The sequence below is a fragment of the Strongylocentrotus purpuratus genome, unplaced genomic scaffold, assembly GCF_000002235.5.
Source record: "Strongylocentrotus purpuratus isolate Spur 01 unplaced genomic scaffold, Spur_5.0 spur5_scaffold_17, whole genome shotgun sequence".
Classification (NCBI taxonomy): domain Eukaryota; kingdom Metazoa; phylum Echinodermata; class Echinoidea; order Camarodonta; family Strongylocentrotidae; genus Strongylocentrotus; species Strongylocentrotus purpuratus.
This window is the reverse complement of record NW_022145602.1, coordinates 26442063-26463097: the sequence shown is the minus strand read 5'-3', so window position 1 is coordinate 26463097 and position 21035 is coordinate 26442063. Positions and strand designations below refer to the sequence as shown.

General features: G+C 38.4%; 1 protein-coding gene across 1 annotated transcript; it reads left to right on the top strand.

The window, feature by feature from the left end:
• The first annotated feature begins 2409 nt into the window (after window positions 1-2409).
• On the top strand, window positions 2410-20340 carry LOC105446506 (neurogenic locus notch homolog protein 1-like). The gene is made up of 7 exons (XM_030988214.1): window positions 2410-2457; window positions 6210-6270; window positions 9654-9908; window positions 13306-13410; window positions 13948-14091; window positions 14971-15273; window positions 19696-20340. The coding sequence occupies exons 2-7, from the start codon at window positions 6222-6224 to the stop codon at window positions 19830-19832; spliced, it is 993 nt and encodes a 330-aa protein (XP_030844074.1). The 5' UTR covers window positions 2410-2457; window positions 6210-6221; the 3' UTR covers window positions 19833-20340.
• Window positions 20341-21035: the final 695 nt, after the last annotated feature.

Sequence of the window (21035 nt, the reverse complement as noted above, 5' to 3'; positions counted from 1 at the left end):
GAGATTCCGGGGTTTCCGCACCCTTGACCCCACCAGGGGCCCTAAGGCGGGCCCCTGAATGCTCATCTGACCGTAATTTATTGCCTTAAACCCCTGAGTTTCCGGGGGGCGGACAAGATATCAAAATATGTTCATCTGACCGCAGGCGCGTAGCCATAGGGGCGGTGGGGGCGCCCCCAAACAAAAAAACGCCGGCCAAAAAAGAGAGGAGAGAAAAGGAAGAGGACGTAGGAAAAAAATGGAGCAGACAAAAAACGTTTTTGAAATTCAGACAAGGATTAAGAATCGAGAATGGTACAATGAATCGTCTTCTTGAAATTCAGACAAGGATTAAGAATCGAGAATGGTACAATGAATCGTCTTCTTTCTCTAATAATTTAATGAAACGTCAAAGCTTCCTCGCTTCGCGCAGGAGGTGTGGGGGGTAACTGGATTCAGACAAGGATTAAGAGTCGAGAATGGCAATACGAATCGTCTTCTTTCTCTAATGATTTATTGAAACCTAAAAGCTTCCGCGCTTCGCGCGGGAGGGGGGGGGGGTAAACTGAATTCAGACGAGGATTATTTTCGAGAACGGTACAATGAATCGTCTTCTTTCTCTAATAATTTAATGAAACGTCAAAGCTTCCGCGCTATGTGCGGTAGGGGGGAACTGAATTCAGACGAGAATTATTTTCGAGAACGGTACAACGAATCGTCTCGTTTCTCTAATAATTCAATGAAACGTCAAAGCTTCTGCGCTTCGCGCAGGAGGTTGGGGAACTGAATTTAGACAAGGTTTAAGAGTCGAGAATGGTAATACGAATCGTTCTTCTTTCTGTAATGAATAAATGAAACGTAAAAGCTTCCGCGCTTTGCGCGGGAGGGGAGACTGAATTCAAACGAGGATTAAGAGTCGAGAACAGTAGAACAAATCTTCTTCTTTCTCTAATGATTTAACTAAACCTAAATGCTTCCGCGCTTTGCGCGGGACGGGGGATAATCTGAATTCAGACGAGGATTATTTTCGAGAACGGTACAACGAATCGTCTTGTTTCTCTAATAATTCAATGAAATGTCAAAGCTTCTGCGCTTCGCGCAGGAGGTTGGGGAACTGAATTTAGACAAGGTTTAAGAGTCGAGAATGGTAATACGAATCGTTCTTCTTTCTCTAATGATTTAATGAAACGTAAAAGCTTGCGGGAGCGGGGAAACTGAATTCAGACGAGGCTTATTTTCGAGAACGGTACAACTAATCGTCTTCTTTCTCTAATAATTTAATGAAACGTCCGAGCTTCGGCACTTTGCGGAGAAGGGAGGGGTAAATCACCCCTCCCTGAACCCCTCTCTGTTACGTCAATGATGGTCACTATTACGTCCCAATATTTGACTTGCATAATTTCAAATTTGGGCCCCCCCCCCCTAAGAAATCCTGGATCCGCGCCTGACAAAGTGTATTATGTTTCACAGACCATACCATTTGTTTTGCATGTCTTTTCAACAAAGAGAAGGAAACAAACGAATAGAAGTTTCGATGATCTGTTCAAGAAATCCGCTTTCCAAGTAGCGAAAGATATCGTTGAGGATATATCATGCAAAAGATTTATTTTCTGCCTCGATACTTTGCCAACATGATTTGAAAATACATGAACGCGTCAATGTTAATTTAAAAATCATAGCGAAACCTTTGCATTTCTGGTGCTTGAAAATGATCCAATGCAGGACAACATTTGTTTTCTTTCTCTTTTTTTTTTAAAAACCTATTCATACGTGTTCGTGGCCTTCGTGTTGTCCATTGAACACTAGCAAAAAAACCTGTTCTCTCGTTTACCATGATAGCTTTTTACGTATCTTTCTCTCTCTCTCTCTCTCTCTCTCTCTCTTCTCTCTCTCTCTCTCTCTCTCTCACACACACACGCACCCACGCACATACACATACCCGGAGTGCGGGGGAGTTGGAGAGAAAGAGAGAGAGAGAGAGATAAAGAGAAACTCTTTAGAGATAGGAAGGAGAGAGTAGAGGAGAGTGAGATGAGTATAGATGATGAAGAAAGTTGAGAGAGGGGGGAGAGAGAGAGAGAGAGGGGGGGGGGGGGGGCTGTATGAGTTAGGGAAGGAGAAGATCACAATGATTATTATCATTATTATCAATATTGTTATTATTTTTACTATCATTATTATTGTTATTACCATTAACGGTACATATCTAGGGTGTGCGTTAGACACAATGAAATGGCAAAGTACAATCTTAACAAGAAAAAGAAAAACAAAACAAAATCCAAACAAAACAGAACATAAACATAGCGCTCGTAACATTTGCACACGTCACGGTGTCGTTCAACATACTTCAACCAAAGCATTATATCAGACGGGAACTGAATATTGAGTGCAGAGGTTTGATGCTATTCTCCATGAGTACGTCGTTATAGTTCTGTAGGATACAATTCAACATTCACGTTTGAAGCAGGCTGCATCATAGTAAGTAGGTCTACACTGCTATTCCATGATAAAATTGTGCTTAGAAATATTTGTTTCTGGTAACAAATTCGGGACAAAAAATCGCAAGATACGGATCTTCCTACGTTTAATTATTTCCCATTGAACTTGCGGATTTAGCTATTTTCTTTAAAATACTATGGCAAGTATATAGGAATACACTGTTATTCCATAATATAATTGTGCTTAGAAATATTCATTTGTGATTTTTTTTTAAATTGTAAAAAGTGCCATCCCCTACAAAACAAAACAACAATTTTAGAAGTAAAAGATTTTAGTGATGCGAATCTTTGTTATCTGGTATGACGTGTAAACAGCCTATTTAAAAATCGCCAGAGCTTTAAATATCAAAGTAACTGAGCGGACTCTAAGATGCAATGTTTCAATATTTTATAATAAAAAAGGTTGAATGTTTTAAGCTTGGTCGCTGTAGTTGTCTCGGATATGAATTATACCTACATGACATATTGTTTACTATAAGAACTTTAAACACCCTCAATGTGATATAGTCCTACAAGCAAAGGATTTATGAAATGAAAACCTTCAGCCAAGAGGAGGGATCGTTCAGGTATAGATAATGGGTGACATCTCTCATTTTGTAAATGTCAGTTTTGAACAATATCATATTAAATGTTCCCTGAAAAGAATTGCTCTTCGTCGCTTAGCCTTATATTCGAAATATGTATGAAATAGCTGAAAAGATGGGACCAATATTTAACGCTTATACACGTGTGCAATGCAAACACACATCTCTGTGCGCAGTGCACATGACTTTCACTAGATTATTTCACTAGATTAGTCAATTATTTGTCATGTTTTGATTTCAAAACCTCACACAATACACCGAAGCATAATTATATCTGCAGCTTTTTCATATTGCTTTAATGTTGGGCTTATTTTACACTACTGAGTGTCCCTGGAAAAAGGAATCCCAAGTTTGTTGCTAAAAGTACTCAAGAATTCCAAATCCTTTTTTAATAATTAGCAAATAATTGGAAAACACGTTTTTCTTTTTTCATATGACACCACAAGCATGATCAAGAAGTTTGGCATAACCGATTTCAGACAGTCTGAAGTAGAAGTGTCAGAAATCCAATTGCCAAAATATGAGAATGACTACTATACAGTGCGTCCCAGAAAAAACGAAACCGAGAAGTATCGATGTTCTATCATAACTTAATCACAACTATAATTAATGAATGATACATATTTGGAAAGCTTAGAGTCTCGTCTTTCATGTGATGCTACTCAGATGATGCATATTTCACGCATAAGTGATTAAAAGCAATTTGAAGGAAGGAAACCAAAAAGACATTTGGCGGGCGGTATCTAAATTTCGAAGTAAAATTCACATTTCTAGAAAGTTGAGTTTCTGCCCTTTCATATGACACCTCAATCAGGAAAAATGAGCGAGGAATGACAAAGTTCTGTTTGTTTAAAGTAGTGCTTGCATTTCCGTATTAAACGAATTCGTTTTCACTGGCTGCCTGCCATATCAATAAACGAAATTAACAGAAGACTTAACTCCGTTTCGTTGACAATCAGCCGTAGACGAGAGTCTTCATGCATGGCTGATTGTCAACCAAACGGAGTTAAGTCTTTTGTCAAATCTGCTTTTTGCTACGGCAGGCACCCAGTGAAAACAAATTCGTTTGTTAAAATTATGAAAATGTAAGGGCTACTTTAAACAAACAGAACTTTGTTATTCCTCGCTCATTTTTCCTGATTGAGGTGTCATATGAAAGGGCAGAAACTCAACTTTCTAGAAATGTGAATTTTTCTTCGAAATTCAGATACAGCCCGCCAAATGTCTTTTTGGTTTCCTTCTTTCAAATTGCTTTTAATCACTCATGTGTGAAATATGCACCATCTGCGTAGCATCAACTGAAAGAAGAGACTCTAAGCTTTCCAAATATGTATCATTCATTAAGTATGGTTGTGATTAAGTTATGATAAAACATCGATACTTCTCGGTTTCGTTTTTTCTGGGACGCACTGTATACGTTCGGTTCTGTCTACCTTTTTAACTCATAGCCTGTCATAAGGCTGCACGCACGCTACCGCGTTATAGTGCTTTGTAAAAGCAAGATAGCGATTGCTTTAATGCCTTGTGTGTGCAAGCACGCACTGGTTATAGCAGTTATTGTTCATAAAACCATTGCGTTAATCAGATTATCTCAAAATAAACTTGGCGCGGGGGGATTTGGGGCTTGGCACAATGGGGATTAGCCCTGTGGCATGATAAGAGTTAAGGAAAGAAAGGATATGGAAATATTCATCATAGGGTATACACTTCATTTAAAACCTCATTATATCATCTTCCGCATGGCACCATTTTTACGATGGAGGAGTCATACTGGGACCGAGCAGACACAATTTGTAATGGATATGGCAAAATGGCATTTGTTCAACTGCCTCATTTTCCCCCTAAAAGAAGATGGCATGTGCATAACCATTGGCAAATAATGATACCTGCTCACTCATGAATAATCGTTTCATTGCGTTTATGGTTTCACATGAATAAAGAGAATAAGAGCTTTTGAATGATGGGTATGTTTAACGATTATTTATTCCACATCATTTCCAAAGCATAATGACCCAAACGTAACAAACATCCAATTATTTTTGACAATTGAGTTGTGACACTGTCACTTTGGGTTGTCTGAAATTAGTCATGCGTGAAGTCTTGATAATTCCTTCATATTTTGTATAAACATGACAACAAAGATAAATTTATATTTCCAATCGTATCTATATAATTATGTATTAATCAAAGAATTATTTGAAATTATACCCGTAAACCTGGGTATCCTTTGTTGCATGGACGTCCTGTATGATTGTACATGATACCAGAATTCAACTTTATCTTTAGGTGTTTGAGAAAGCAAATATTTAAAGTGTGAATGGTCTCAAACAAATTGTCATGATGTCTAGAAATAAAGGGCCAGTCGTCTGCAAATTATGTTTTTTGTAATTAGCGTATTTGAAGGGGCAATGCCAATTATAAAGAAAATCTGAACGCAGTGCGAATGTAATCAATTTAAATCACTTCCAAATATCCTCAAAAAAATACAAATGAATAAAAGTCAAGTGCATTTTAAATATTGAACTTGTCATGAAAATTCTCCAAACATGATGTGGGGAAAATTTGCTTGCTTGCTATGCTCGCTAGCAAATCTTTTGTGTTACTGATCTTTCAATAATGTCATATCAAAATCAGAAGCAAAATCTGCAAATTAAGAAGTGACGGGAAAGAAAAACTACGTCGCCTTCTCCCTCTTCTCCCCCTTCCACACAAACAAGGGCATGATGTACATTTGAGAGACCCCTTTAAGTGTATTCAAATCAGCATTTCGAAGTGGGCTTTAAAGGGGGAGACGGCACCCCTCCCTCCCTCTTTCGACACATGGCATCGAAAATTGGGGCAAGGCCCATTTTTCAAATGTTTTGCATCCGATTAGAGCCCCCACTTTTCCTGCCAAACTATGTTCAAGTATCTATGGAGGCACGCTTTTTGAATAAGGAAGAAACTTGTGTTCAAAATTTCTCTTGATTTCTCTGCTCAAGGGGCGCTTTCTTCTAAAAGAGTTTAAACGCAGGTAAACTGACTTCCCTGCAATGGATCAGGAAAGAAATATAGCCCCACCTACTACTACATTGAGTAATTTTACATGTATATGCCTATTTGTCGAACTGACGTGCGTGCCCTTTTCTTTGCTTCAATAACTCTGCAGATACAACCGAGAATGAAGCTTTTTAATCGACTTTGGATATCAACTGTTGTGATGGTAACCGGTAAATATATGAATTAATATTACAATCTTTACATATCCCTTACTCACATCTCATGGATTGAAAATCCATTAACAGATCAATAAACCTGTTTTTATTGATACTTATTGTAGATGTAATGGCGCATGAATTTTAGTTCCCTCCACTATATCACGCACCAAGTACCAACGTGTCATCCACCGTAATATAAATAGAAGAAGTTGTTTGTGGCATTCTCCTCCAGCTTTCTGATCTCATCTTGCTGGCGCCGCCATGTAGAATGTTTGAAATGGTATCATCATGCACAACCAGAAGTATTAGGCAATGAAAAGAATACCTTCTCCGATCCCCGCTCTTTTATAGGCGAGTGGCGACCTATCTCATTTGAATTTTAAATTACTCTGAATTTATTTTGTGTGAAGCACTGTTTTAGCACCTGGAATATACACACACATTCAATACACTTTCTTTGTACATATAATAGTACACAATATCCTTCCACCTTATATTCTCCAAAAAGATGAATACCTTCTCAGATCCCCGCTCTTTTATAGCCGAGTGGCAACCTATCTCATTTGAATTTTAAATTACTTTGAATTTCTTTTGTGTGAAGCACTGCCTTAGCACCTGGAACGCTGGTGCGCCTGCGCATGGAGCGCCAGCGCTACCGGTGTCTCTTCAAGTGCTAAAACAGGCAGGGTCACACTTCGGGTGCAATTTCTCGAATAGCACGTGTTTCCAGCACTCATTTTTCTGCTCGTCATCGCTCCCCAAACGCTGCATGCACGTCAAGGGCTACACTTGGCACGTGTGGTGCAAATTTGTACCAAGCACCCGTGATTTAGCACTTCATTTTTTAAAGTGTATGTTTACTGACACCCCTCAACTAAGAAGTGTATTGTAGGGTATTGAAACTGTTCTTTTGTGTTTGTTTATAATCCTTTCCATATTCTCTCTCTTATTATTTCTATTTTTGAATAATTCTTTTCATTTTTTCCTTCGTCATTCGAGGGGAGGGGGAAGGTACATTCCCCCTCGCTACGCCGCTGGAGAGAAATGATTAAAAATGCAGTGTAGTAACACATACTCCAGATTTCATGTAAATCAAACACTGACATCAATTTGTCTTTCTTTTTTCTCGAGGCTGTAATGAAATTAGTACTCTTCACATTTTATACGTAAATTTGTTTACTATCCTCTCATCTTTCTATAACTTCATTATGTATTCCTTTAGTTTACTCGAGACTCCAGTATAAGCATGGTTATTTTAGGGAGATGTCTAATTTCCTTTTTATCACTAAATCTCATCTGTTTGTTAATATGCCAGTTCACGGTTGCAGTCTGAGCATGAGAAGATAAAGGTCATTGCAGAACAAATTTTGAAATACACCGAGACGAAATACTGGATACGTGCTCATGAAAGTTATGTAATCATTATTCGTGCGCTCATGATACACAGGTGGAAGTATTCTTTGAAAAGGGGAAATAAATGCTATTTATATAGCACCTCCATCGCTGTAGGAGTGATTATTTTAAAATGTTTTGAAGATCTGTGGATATTCGGGGTCATCATTGCTGTAATGTGCTAACCGTGAACTGGTCTATTGTTTGGTATCCATTCATATAACGTTTTAACATGATTGGTATTAGCAGTATCTAACACATGACTAATTGTTGCCAAACCGTGCTACCAGCCTAAAGAAGACTCCTTGACAACGAAACAAAATATGAAAACATCATTCGTACTAAAAGAATCCGAACACGATCTGACTGGATCCAACACATTTTCAATCGATTGTGTATGATTGTTTGATTTGTTCAAAAGCATATATTTATCAATAAATTCATTTTACAAAAACAAATATATAAAAAAATGCGACCCTATATGGTCTCTCTACAAGGTATAACTGATAATGGGTATATGTGGAAGTGGACAACAACACCATTATCCTCTTTCACTTCCCCTTCTCTATCTCTCTCTCTCTCTCTCTCTTCCTCTCTTCTTAGCATCACCCACTTCTCATCTTCACCCTCAATTCCTTCCATTCTCTCCCTCTTCTTTCCGTTTCCCTTTGTTCTCCTTCCTCTTCTCTCTAAGTAACTCCATTGCTCACCTCTGACACATTCATTATTTCATATTTTAAAAACACTCTGTGAAACTGAATATTTAGCAATATATTATCTAGCAATAAACAACGGTTACAACACACACACACACAACAACAAAAATCGTACAAAAAGATTCCGAACACGATCTGACTCGATCCAACACATTTTCATTGGAAGTTAAAATGCAAAGTCAAAACTTAATTGAAATTATATATAAAAAAAAGAGGGGAAAACAGAGATTCGGAACTATAATACTTAATTCGTGTCATTTTGAAAAACGGAAACTGACTGAGCCGCTGTAATCATACTCAATAAATACCCCCAAAATAAATAAGATAAATAATAGATAGTACATACACAAATAAATACGTGAATAAATAAATAAATAAATAAATAAATAAATAAACACATTAAAAAAAAATACTTTTATCTATATATTGAAAAGATGATTGGTACTACAAAATCGGAGAATCGCGTTTAAAAGAGCTAACTTATTAAAGATTTTTGTCTTGCAATCATCAGAGTAAAACGCAAGAATTAACATAAAGCAGAAATCGAACAATAGTAAACGGAAACTAAGAGGAACATAATTATCTATATATTTGGAAAAAAAACCACACAAACAAACAATTACATTAACAAACAAATTATAAAAAGTACAAGACAAAACAAATCATTTGCTGTCTCTGTGTATAGCTACATCACTGAATGCATGTAAATTTCTCATTTCTGCGAATTATTTTAGAAGAAAAAAATTAAATTTAAAGGTAAAGACCAGTATTGGAAACAACCCAATTTTAAAAAATGAAATGGAAGCTCTTATTACCAATCACGTGAAAGAATATGTTTTGACTAATACATGATGATAAAAAAAAATGCCGGGAAACCGCCTACTAATTGATATATTTGGTAAATTAGTTTATATACATGGTCTGTGAGAGATAAACGCACGTGTCGCGCACGTGTGCGTATAGTCCCATAAACATCTTTATGTGTACAGTGCTTGTAACTTTACGAAGACTGGGCCAAATTTCTTATCACTTTGATGATTCCAGAACCTTGCAGCACACATCAATACTTATATGCTAGATATAATCAACCTTTTCTAATCGATTCCACAACGTTTCTTTCGCAATGCAATCGCATGACCATAACTGGTCTTTACCTTTAAATGAACCTTCAAGTTCCTGAATAGGTTATCTCACGCTTATACATAGTTTTTCCACTGATGAAGCACCACATTTTGGTTGACGTAAGGAAAATACTGAAATGTCTGTCTTTCGTATGTCATCACACAGTTGCAAGAATTCCACCATCGCTCAGTTCGAACCCACAGACCTGTGAGAAACCAATTTCCCTTTATAGCGAAGGAAAACTTCAGCGTATAAATGGAGAGAAAGTCGCCAAGGAACACTGTCCAGTTAGAGAGGCACACGACGGTCAACCGATTCAAACCATTCCAAAGTTGATCCGGAGGTCGATGTCCATACCACCCTGTCCAGGCCGAGCACACACTTCGGATGTGTCGGGAATATTCGTTTGTCGTATTCCAGGTAAAATGAATTCTGAATTCTTCCTTCTTTATTCATGCTTATTCACTGCCGACATGGAAGAGAGCGTTGGGGAATGGGCATCACCTTGCAAGATTTTCAACACAAAGCAAGGAAAGAAAATAGAGAAAATTAGTGTAATGCTCTCCAAACCTTAATTAATTACTTTAGCTGCAAAACGTAAGTCATAGGAAAGAGAAGACGTATAAATCCATTGCATAACAAATTAAAGGAAATCTCACACCAAAGACTAAAAGTTTGTATTCTGAATAATCAATAATGAGATGTATTTTTGCCCTTCGATGTGAAATATTCCTTATGGACGAGTACAAGAGATATATAAATGAAGATATTCTTGGCATGATGTAATATCTAATATGCCTTACAGCATAATATGGGCGCAGTTATTTTCATTAAAATATGACGTACCAGGCGATGTGGTACATGTATCATGCATGTAACAAGCTTTAGTTGAAAGGCTTTTTAATTCAATAACAAAATCTTAACTTTTCAATGAGGGAAAATCATAACTGAGAAGGTAAAATTTATATTTGGTGAAAAATATATAACAAGGGAACATAATTGTAACTCATTTGTTGAAAAATACCAAAAATAGCAATTGACAAAATGTATTTCATTTATGCAAGTCCCTCACCCCAGAAGAGCACCAAGATATTTTTGCGATTTGCGCAATAATAGTAGAAAGGATAATAGCAGGTATATGACATACCTCATCACCACACACACCCCTATGAAGGAAGCATCCATAATTTGTTGAATACATTCATTAGATACACGACTTCACTAGTACGTCACGTTATCAAGAAAATAGCGATGCCCATGTCATGCTAAGAAACTGTACATTTTCTTGTTTTATGCCTCTTTCGAACACTTCGATGGAGAATCTTGTAGGTTAATGCCACTCTAAAAACTGAAATGTTAAATGTCAATTTAAAAGGGCCGAGGAGTGACCACTCTTTCAAAATGTCAGATTGTTTCTTTTAACCTGCTAGATTCAACCTTTATAGTGTTGGATCCAGCATGTTCAAAGTGTTAATCTACCATTTCGAAAGAGTGGTCACTCCCAGGGGCGTCGCCAAAGGGGGGGGGGGGGGTGTGGGGGGTGCGACACCCCCACCTGTCAGGATTTTGTCGGTTAAATTGCGCTGCCGTTGGGAAAAAAGAGAAAAGGGGGAGGGAAAAAAAGAGAGGGAAAGGGAAAGATGAAAAAAGAAAAGGAAAATAAAAGAAAGAAAGGAAAAGAAAGGAAAGAAAGGAAAAGAAAGGAAAGAAAGAGAGAAAGAAAAGAAAAAGAGGGAGGGGAGGAAAGAAAGGGAAAAAAAGAAAAGAAAGAAAAGGAAAAAAAAAAGAGTAAAAGGGAAACAAAAGAAACGGGGGTGAAAGAGAGGAGAGAGAGGGGAGGTAAGAGCCTGAGAGAAGAGGAGTGGGAGTAAAAGAGAGAAGGGGGTTGTTGGGTGGGGTCGTCTCGTCGAGGGAGCAAGAAATACACGGTCAAATATGTCAAGTATTCTTGCTCGATCCTCTTGTACTAATATCAATGCAGAAGTTTGAAGTCGGTGAGATGTATATTGTCGGTCGGCCGACAAGTTTTTTCCCTACGAACTGTGACTTTTTATCCGCTGTGACGACTTCGAGAGTGACTACAACTACAATACTTGTATTTTCTCGAAGTTTCACTCTCCTATAATATCAGCTAAAGAAATCAGAGGTTTAAAATTTTCGGGGAAACTAAATTCAAACAAGGTTTAAGAGTCAACAACGGTACGACGAATCGTTTTCCTTTCTCTATATTGTGATGAAACGCCAAAGATTCCGCGCTTTGCGCGGAAGGGGAGAACTTAATTTAGACGAGTCGAGAACGGTACAACGAATCGTCTTCTTTCTCTAATAATTTAAGGAAACGTCAAAGCTTCCGGGCTTCGCGCGAGAGGGCGGAACTGAATTCAGACAAATAGGGCTTATTAAGAGTCGAAAACGGTACGACAAATCGTCTTCCTTTCTCTATATTGTGATGAAACGCCAAAAATTCCGCGCTTCGCGCGGAAGGGGAAATCTTCATTTAGACTAGTGGAGAACGGTACAACAATTCGTCTTATTTCTCTAATAATTGAAAGAAACGTCAAGAGTTAAGAGTCGAGCACGGTTCAACGAATCGTCTACTTTCTCTAATAATTTAATGAAACGCCAAAACGTCCGCGGTTCGCGTGGGAGGGGGAGAACTGAATTCAGATAAGGATTAAGAGTCGAAAACAGTACATCGAATCGTCTGCTTTTTTCTCATAATTTAATGAAATGTCAAAGGATTAAGAGTCGAGCACGGTTCAACGAATCGTCTACTTTCTCTAATAATTTAATGAAACGCCAAAACTTCCACGCTTCGCGCAGGAGGGGGAGAACTGATTTCAGATAAGGATTAAGAGTCGAGAACAGTACACTGATTTGTCTACTTTTTTCTCATAATTTAATGAAACGTCAAAGCTTCCGCGCTGTCCTGGAGGGGGAGAAACTAAATTCAGACAAGGATTAACAGTCGAGAACTGTACAGCAAATCGTCTTCTTTTTATAATAATATAATGAAACGTCAAAGCTTTCGTGCTTCGCGCGGGAGGGGGGAACTTCATTGAGACAAGGATTAACAGTCGAGAACGGTACAATAAATCGTCTTCTTTTCCCAATAATTTAAGGTAACCTTTAAGCTTCCGCGCTTCGCGCGGGAGGCCTAGTGAGCGCGTTTCGCCTGCTCTCTACCGCCCCTCCCTAAAATAAGATCCTATTTCCGCGCCTGCATTAAAATATAGCTATGATGCTGACTAAGTCGACGAAATAATTCATATATTTATGTCGTCGAGGAAAATGACCATTTGCGCATGCGCAAGTACTATAGATAGTCCATAGGAAAAATAATGTAGCCTTCGGCCCCGGGTTTATAGGGTTAAATTTGTAGATATTGGACATTTAATTTTGTCGGTAATTGGTGGCTAGTTTTGTCGGTAATCGTTGGCCTCTACACCCCACCACTGAAAAAGTTCTAGCGACGCCCCTGGTCACTCCTCGGCCCTTTTAAATGGTGATTTAACATTTCAGTTTTTAGTTGGGCAATAATACAATAAATCTCTCAGTATAACTTATGTTATTTCTTGGGGAGAGCTTTCCTTTAATGTCCTTTCCCGAAAGGTATAGTGAATGCTCTACGCATAGAAAAGCCACTAGTATGTGCGTGTGTGTGTATGTTAGGTGTGCATTTGTTTCTGTGTGTGTTGGTACGTATGTGTAGATCTATGTTTACATACAGTGAATTTTAACGGAGTAATCCTATAAGCAAAAGTTTGAGAATGACAGGTGTTCAAAACAAAACATGAAATCAAACTTTCTTCCTCAGATTGTCTGTCCAACCCTTGCCAAAATGGGGGCTCATGTGAGGAGACTAAGGACAGTTTCAAGTGCCTCTGCCCATCTGTTTTTACTGGTGTTACGTGTGAAACAGGTAACAGAGAAACCTCTTTCCGCAAATGTAATTGTTTTTGCTCATAGTTTAACAAGCAATCAGTCATGAGATAATTTCTTGAATAACAATGTTAACACCAAGGGTTTGGGACATAATGATCGTTAAAAGAGCACATTGACATTATTACCTTTCTCTAAAAATGAAACTGTAAGAGATTTTGACACGTGTCCCCTTTTTGTATGTATGGAACGTCTTTCAGAAAACCAGCATTAAAATCAAAAGAGACAGCTCGTTTGACAAACTCGTTCGATATAATAGAATATCCCACCTGATGCTTTCCAAACAGCCTACGTTCCTTCAAATAATTTAAAATTAATTTATAAACATTTTAACAATATTTTTTTAAACAATAAGTTCCTCTGCTTCGAGCCAGAAGGGCGTTAAAATGTAAAATTTTAAACAGGAATAATAATTTTAACAGACTTTTTATACTGATATCGTATATTAAGTGCAGTCAGTTTGATTTGATTGTACACATTTCTCATTTCGCGGCGGAAATTATTGATTTGCTTTCAGCCGTCGATATAACGTCAAACACAAGCACCACTGGAAAGCCTGCTTTGACAACGAAGTCCGGGATGACATTGACCACCATCGACATTGGAATGGAAGATACGACCACGATGTCGACAACGGATAACTTGTCAACCCATGAAGAGTGTAAGTCATTTATTCATTTACTTTTTTCTAGTTCATGCTTTATTGATCTTTTTCATTGCAAATAAAAGATAACATAGTAGGCCTATCAACCCCGCCCCCCCCCCAATAAGTGTTATTGAGGGTACGCATATGCTCGTACCCTCTTTTTGAAAGCACCCCCTATCTGAGGACTGCCAACATTTCCGAACCCCCCTTTCGCGGGCTTTTCGCGGGCTTTTCCTGCCTTGGAGACCCCACTAAATCAGGAAAAATGCTCAATGCACCCCCCTAAATTCGGAATAACTTCTCAGGAGTCCAAAGAGATGAGAGAGAAAAACACACCCCCTTTTTGAAGAAATCTCCGGGTGAAAAGTCAAATACACCCCTTTTTTTACAATTCCCGGGCCGGACTTTGTTGCACGAAAAGTACCCCTTTACCGGACATTTTGGCAACACGCATGCGGTCATTCCGACCTCTGAGTGGGGGGGGGGGGGGTCGGGCTATCAACGTTATGGTGGATCATATGATAAGATATAAATGACGTCGAAGCACTTATGTTTAACATACATTAATAAACTAACAAAGATTCAAACGACAAATTGTTGATTATTAAATACTAAGACATTGTAAGAGATAACAGACATGTAATTTTACAGCAATAATAACCAACGCGCACCCGTAATAAGACAGTAGTACAGAGAGTATGCAGGAGAATGAAAAAAGCAGTAAGTACATCATTTATGATGTCTAGGCCTTGGGTAACATTATGGGTCAAATAAAAACTACTGTCTAGAACATGATTTACATAAAGCTTTGTTTCGTGCATCGGGTGTCTTTCATGCCCCTTCGTGCTGATACGCCATTGATCGTGAATTCTTTGGATTCATTCTTCATGAAAGGTTCTCACGCAAACAGGACGTGCCCGCCAGGCTGGGATGCATTCGGTTGCAAGTGCTACAAGTACATTAGGGACAAAGAATTATGGACCTGGCATTTCAACAAATGCCAGGATCTTTACGCTGCTACCATGTTGGTCATCGAGTCTGAAGAGGAGGACGATTTCATTATTCGTTCATACGGTTGGGGCCTATACGCCATCTGGCTGGGATGCAAAAGACCATCTGGAAATTCATCCTGGTACTGTCCTGCAACCGGTGCAAGGTGGTCAGAGTCATTTAGCTATCCCAACAACAGCTACTGGAGTAAGTATTGTGCAGACCAAGTATAGTTATATGTTCAAGCATGGACCTATTACCAGGGGCGTAAATCCGGGGGGTGGGGGGATGCATCCTCCCTCGCTTGAAGGAGGGGGATGGCCTGTACAAATATCCCCCTGAGATTATAAAAAAAAAGAAAAAAGAGGAAGAGAGAAGAAGAAAAAAAAAGTGATTGTTTCAATTTCAGCATAATGCATGAGAAATTAGTTTTTTTTTTAATGTATGTATAGCATGTCCCTGGTATAACTGTATAGCCTACACGTATACAGCATGCCACGATCATTAAGAGTAGTTGCGCGACGTGCGCGAACAAGCACTTCATAAACTTCAGAATAATTTTTCGTTATTTTGCAAGGTATTATTATAGCCCAGACATAGCGCCGCTTAAAAAGTGCAATCATGTACAGTAGATGCCCAGCTCCCCCCCCCCCACTCAGTGTTATTTAGGGTACGCGTATGCTCGTTCCCTCCCTTTGAAAGCACCCCCTCCCCCTATCTCAGGACTGCTAACATTTCTGAATCCCCTTTCGCCGGCTTTTCGCTGGCTTTTCCTGCCTTGGAGACCCCCCCCCCCCAAAAAAAAAAAAAAAAAAAAAAAAAAAATCCGGAACACTGCTAAATGTACCCCCCCCCCCCCAAGTTCTGGTGAGCTCTAGTCGATCAAAGCTAGCAGGAATTTCAGGAATTTGATCCCGGGATTTGATCAATTTTTCTATAATATTCAATATATTTTATAACCCCCTTTTTACATTTCTCAGGACCAACACCTTTTTAAAAAAATCTCCTGGTGAAAAGTCAAATACACCCCCTTTTTTTACAATTCTCGGGCCGGATTTTGTCGCGCGAAAAGTACCCTTTTCCTGGGGATTTTAGAAACGAGCATGCGGTCCCTCCGACCCCGGAGTGTGTGTGTGTGTGTGTGTGTTTGGGGGGGGGTGATGTTTGTGTAGGTATATGAATGAATTAATTTGTTGTTTATTTTGAATGAATTGAATTCAGATAAATAGGGCTTAATAAAAGGTGAAAACGGTGCAACGAATCGTCTCCTTTCTATAATAATTAAATCAAACGTCTAAGCTTTTCGCGCTTCGCGCAGGAAGGGGGAAACTAAATTCAGACAAGGATTAAGAGTCGAGAACAGTACACCAAATCGTCTGCTTTATCTAATAATTTAAGGAAACGTCAAGGCTTCCGCGCTTCGCGCGAGAGGGGGAAACTAAATTCAGATAAATAGGGCTTATTACGAGTCGAAAACGGTGCAACGAAACGTCTTCTTTCTATAATGATTAAATCAAACGTCTAAGCATTTCGCGCTTCGCGCGAGAAAGGGAAACTGAATTCAGACGAGAATTAAGAGTCGAGAACAGTACACCCAATCGTCTGCTTTCTGTAATAATTTTAGGAAACGTCAAGGCTTTCGCGCTTCGCGCGAGAGGGGGAAACTGAATTCAGATAAATAGGGCTTATTAAAAGTCGAAAACGGTGCAACGAATCGTCTGCTTTCTTTAATAATTTAATGAAACGTCAAAACTTTTTGCGCTTCGTGCGGGAAGGGGAAACTGAATTCAGACGAGAATTAAGGGTCGAGAACAGTACACCAAATCGTCTGCTTTCTCTAATAATTTAAGGAAACGTCAAGGCAAAGATTAAGAGTCGAGCACGGTTTAACAAATCGTCTACTTTCTCCAATAATTTAATGAAATGTCAAACTTCCGCGCTTCGCGCGGGAGAGAGAGGGAGAAACTGAATTCATACATAGATGAAGGGTCGAGAACGGTACAATAAATCGTCTTCGTTTCCTCATAATTTAAGGAAACATCTAAGCTTTCGCGCTTCGCGCGGTAGACCTATCACCCACACCCCCCCTTATGATCGCGCTTTGCGCGCTCTTTGAGTGATTCGCCTGCTCACTACAGCCCCTCCCTAAAATGAGGTCCTAGCTCCGCGCCTGCATTAAAATATATAGCTATGATGCTGACTAAGTGGACGAAATAATTCCTATATTTATGTCGTCGAGGAAAATGACCATTTGCTCATACGTAAGTACTATAGATAATCCGTAGGGAAAACAATTTAGCCTTCGGCCCCCTGGTATATAGGGTTAAATTTGTGAATATTGGGACATTTAATTTGTCGGTAATTGGGGGCTAGTTTTGTCGGTAATCGTTGGCCTCTACACCCCCCCCCCCAACTCTAGCGACGCCCTGACCATTATACATATTTTTCTTAGTGATGGGACTCAAAATAAAGAGTTCGCATCTTCCTGACGAAATACTCAATCTTTATGTTACTACTTGAAAGTGTGTCGTCTTATTTCGGAGTTCATTATAATAAAACACTACAGTTTGCAGCTGTCAGATCAGTATTTCGAAATATGTCCAATTCCTTTACTTTATGGTTGTCAAATTTGGCATGTGCATGCATGTATGTATGAATGTATAAATTTATGTACATGTGTTTGGGTATGTGTGTGTTTGTTGTTTGTTCGTTTGTGTGTGTGTGTGTGTGTGTACGTGTGTGCGAGCGCGCGCGCGTGTGTGTGTGTGTGTGTGTGTTGTGTGTTTGTGCATGCGCAATCGCGCGCGCTTGCGTAAATTAGTGTGGGCGTGTACTCGTGCTAGTATGTGATGGCTATCGCCGATCATCCCCCCCCCCCCCACTCCTCGGTACGGATTTACGCCCCTGCCTATTACGGATGGACATTCAACGTGATTCTTTCTTTGATCCAATGATAGTCGCCGCCTTCTGATTATGTGCATCTTAATGAGAACATTCAGCTGTTTTAACAATAACGACTGCGTAAGCATTTTCGGTCATTGACAAAGGAGCAGTTTCCCTCGCTTGGGTTATGTTTGGATGGTGTGCTCTGTAAGAGTGTGTCTTAAATGAAAGCATCCCCAATGGGGAGCAGCAAAGTTGAAAAGCAGACGATTTTGGTAATATCAAATGTATTATTACTGATTCGCAAAATTTCGCACACACCTATGACCTTATAAAACAATCAGAAGGCCATGGTCTGTATGAGCCCTGTGCGTTGTATCTCTGGAATATTATGAGGAAATAGGGGGAAACGGGATTTTAAATCACAACCAAAAAATCCAAAAATAACCTCTATCTGGTAATATTAACATGTTTTTCAAAATAAAATACATGTACAGTACACGGAACAACAATTTCCGATTATAAGCCAGAACTGCACATCTATTTTCCATGATTTAGGCGAGTTATTATCTTCTGCGCATGTAGATTAACATGTGTAAAATCACTATCTTGATTCTGTCCCGGCTTTTTGGCGGTGAACATCATGAGATCAAAGTGAAGAAATATGCACGGAATGTTATTGAGACGACATTGACGGAGACAATCACAATGAATTCGTTAAGAAGACGATGAATATCCATCCGTAATAGGTCCATGGTTCAAGTAATACATTAACTAAGTAATTGTTCAAAATATTGTTTTGTTCATTCATCAAATTATTCATTTATTTATCTACTGATTTATCATTTTATTTATACGTTCATTCATTCATTTATGCATTTGTTTAATTATCTATAATTAAGTTATGATTGCAGCTGCGACATTTACATGTGCCCTACTGAGAACAATGAGAGTAGAAAAGAGCCACACCCGAAAACACAGAAAGAACACATAGAAAGAAACGAACATAAATAAATGCCATGAAATCATATCATTATTGACACCTGTCGAAGAATATATGTTATTTATTTATAGCTCTGTTTAAAGACAGTTTGGATTTTTGAAATCTTACCTCCAAAGCTTTATTCCTAGCGCACAATGTGTATAATATGGAGTGTGGAGAAATCCCCGTGACATTGTAACTCGCTATTCTACTACTATATCACGCAACATGTTACATCTAACGAAAGCACCATTGCCCTAAGATAAAACAGAGATGACAGGAGGGCTACCTTAAAGGTTTGGTTCACGTCTGAGGGTCAGGAATAAATGTTCCTATTTTCACATTTGTTTAAAACCTGCAAGGGTATTTTTGTTTGTTAGAACGAAACGCGACAACCCGGCAACATCTTGTTTATCAAATATGGAGGTTTCTGTTGTCTTCTTTCATATGGTACTACTTTTTTGATGATAGAACTTAATTAGAATCATATTATGGAGTTGTGAATATAACTTATAACATATAACATAAAAATATGATTGTATCTGATGTTTCGTCTGATTCAAACTTTAGTAGGCTATCGGTATGATACAGTCATCCGATACAATGACATCTTAGATGTGTTCGGTATCGTATGGGACAAAGTAGCTTGGACTTAGTAACCTTAATTATTCGTGACGACTTAAAAATCTTTTGTTTTTTTATTGATTTATTCATTTTTGTATCTATTCATATAGTTATTTGTTTGTTTGTGTGTTTGTCTTTAGACTGGGCCAGTACGGAACCAAACGAAGATTATCGATCCGACAGCTGTCTTCTGAAGAGTTTTTTCAGTGTGACTAATAACTGGAACGATGTCACTTGTAAGGCCCATCGCAGATCCGTGTGTGAGATCTTTAATTAAAAGAAAGATTGTACGCAAAACTTTAGAATTTTAATATTTCCTATGTTAAGTCTACCGAAGTACATTAACGATATGCTTTCTAAGATGGTTTTAGTCATAAGCGTACAGGAATATTTAGGAAGGGGAGGGGAGCTGGCGCTTTTTGCCTCAGTATCAACAACCCAGGTTCTCATTAAATGTTGACATATTAAACTACAACAAATTTACAAGCATGAGAATAATTCGATTAAATGTGAATATATGTGTGAATATGTGTCAAACTATGTATTCAGAGCTAGGTCTGATGACAAATTTTCTGTGAAATGTATTTCGCATATACTGCAGAACAAAAGGGAAAGGCTCTCGAATGATGGTAAATCACAGAATTGTAAATTAATTTATGTTTCTTCCCCTTCATCAGATTGGTGTCAAAGTTGATTTCCCCTTAAAGATACTATGTCCCTTTTGCAGGCCAAAAAAATGAAAAGGTTAAATTCCAATGGCATTTGAAAGATAATACTAATTTAGAACTCCCCTTAAACAAATGGGGCTTGAAAATGTCTTTAAGTGGGAAAATAACGACTATTAGTTGTCAAATCGACTTAGGAGCTAAAGAGCCAATAAGGAATTTTCAGACCATTGTACCGCAGGGTTGTACGTTTTATGCTGCGCAAAGATTCAATCAGTTTAATTTTGGCCATTAAAACAGGTGTGTTATCGATGTAGACAAATCCTTTACAGCTCATTTTATGTATGTTATTACCAAAGAAGAAGAAAAAGCCAGTGTCTGACAGTGAAGTCTAGCAAGTAAACGGGTTTCCTTGCATAATTTGAATATTAGGACACTGCTAATTTTTAAATTTCATAGATAGGACATACATGACATATTCATAATTCCTGCAAAGTTTTACAGAATTTGTGGTTGGCTGCAAAAGGGACATAGTTTCTTTAAATTGATAATAATGCATTCATATAATGCGTTTATTCATGTTAAAATCTGCTTTACAGTAATACAAACGGAATCATGAGTTTTGTTCAAATTACCATTTTGTGTACATGTATCTTGATGCAGCTAATAACATCCTGCGTGACAAATAACCCATCTTGCCAAATCAAGCACTTTGTGAATAAACTTGTACACACTTTTTATCCACCATCGACAGTTCCCTTCATATTTATATGTCTTATTAAATCTTTATCTACATGATGTACATAATGCCTTTA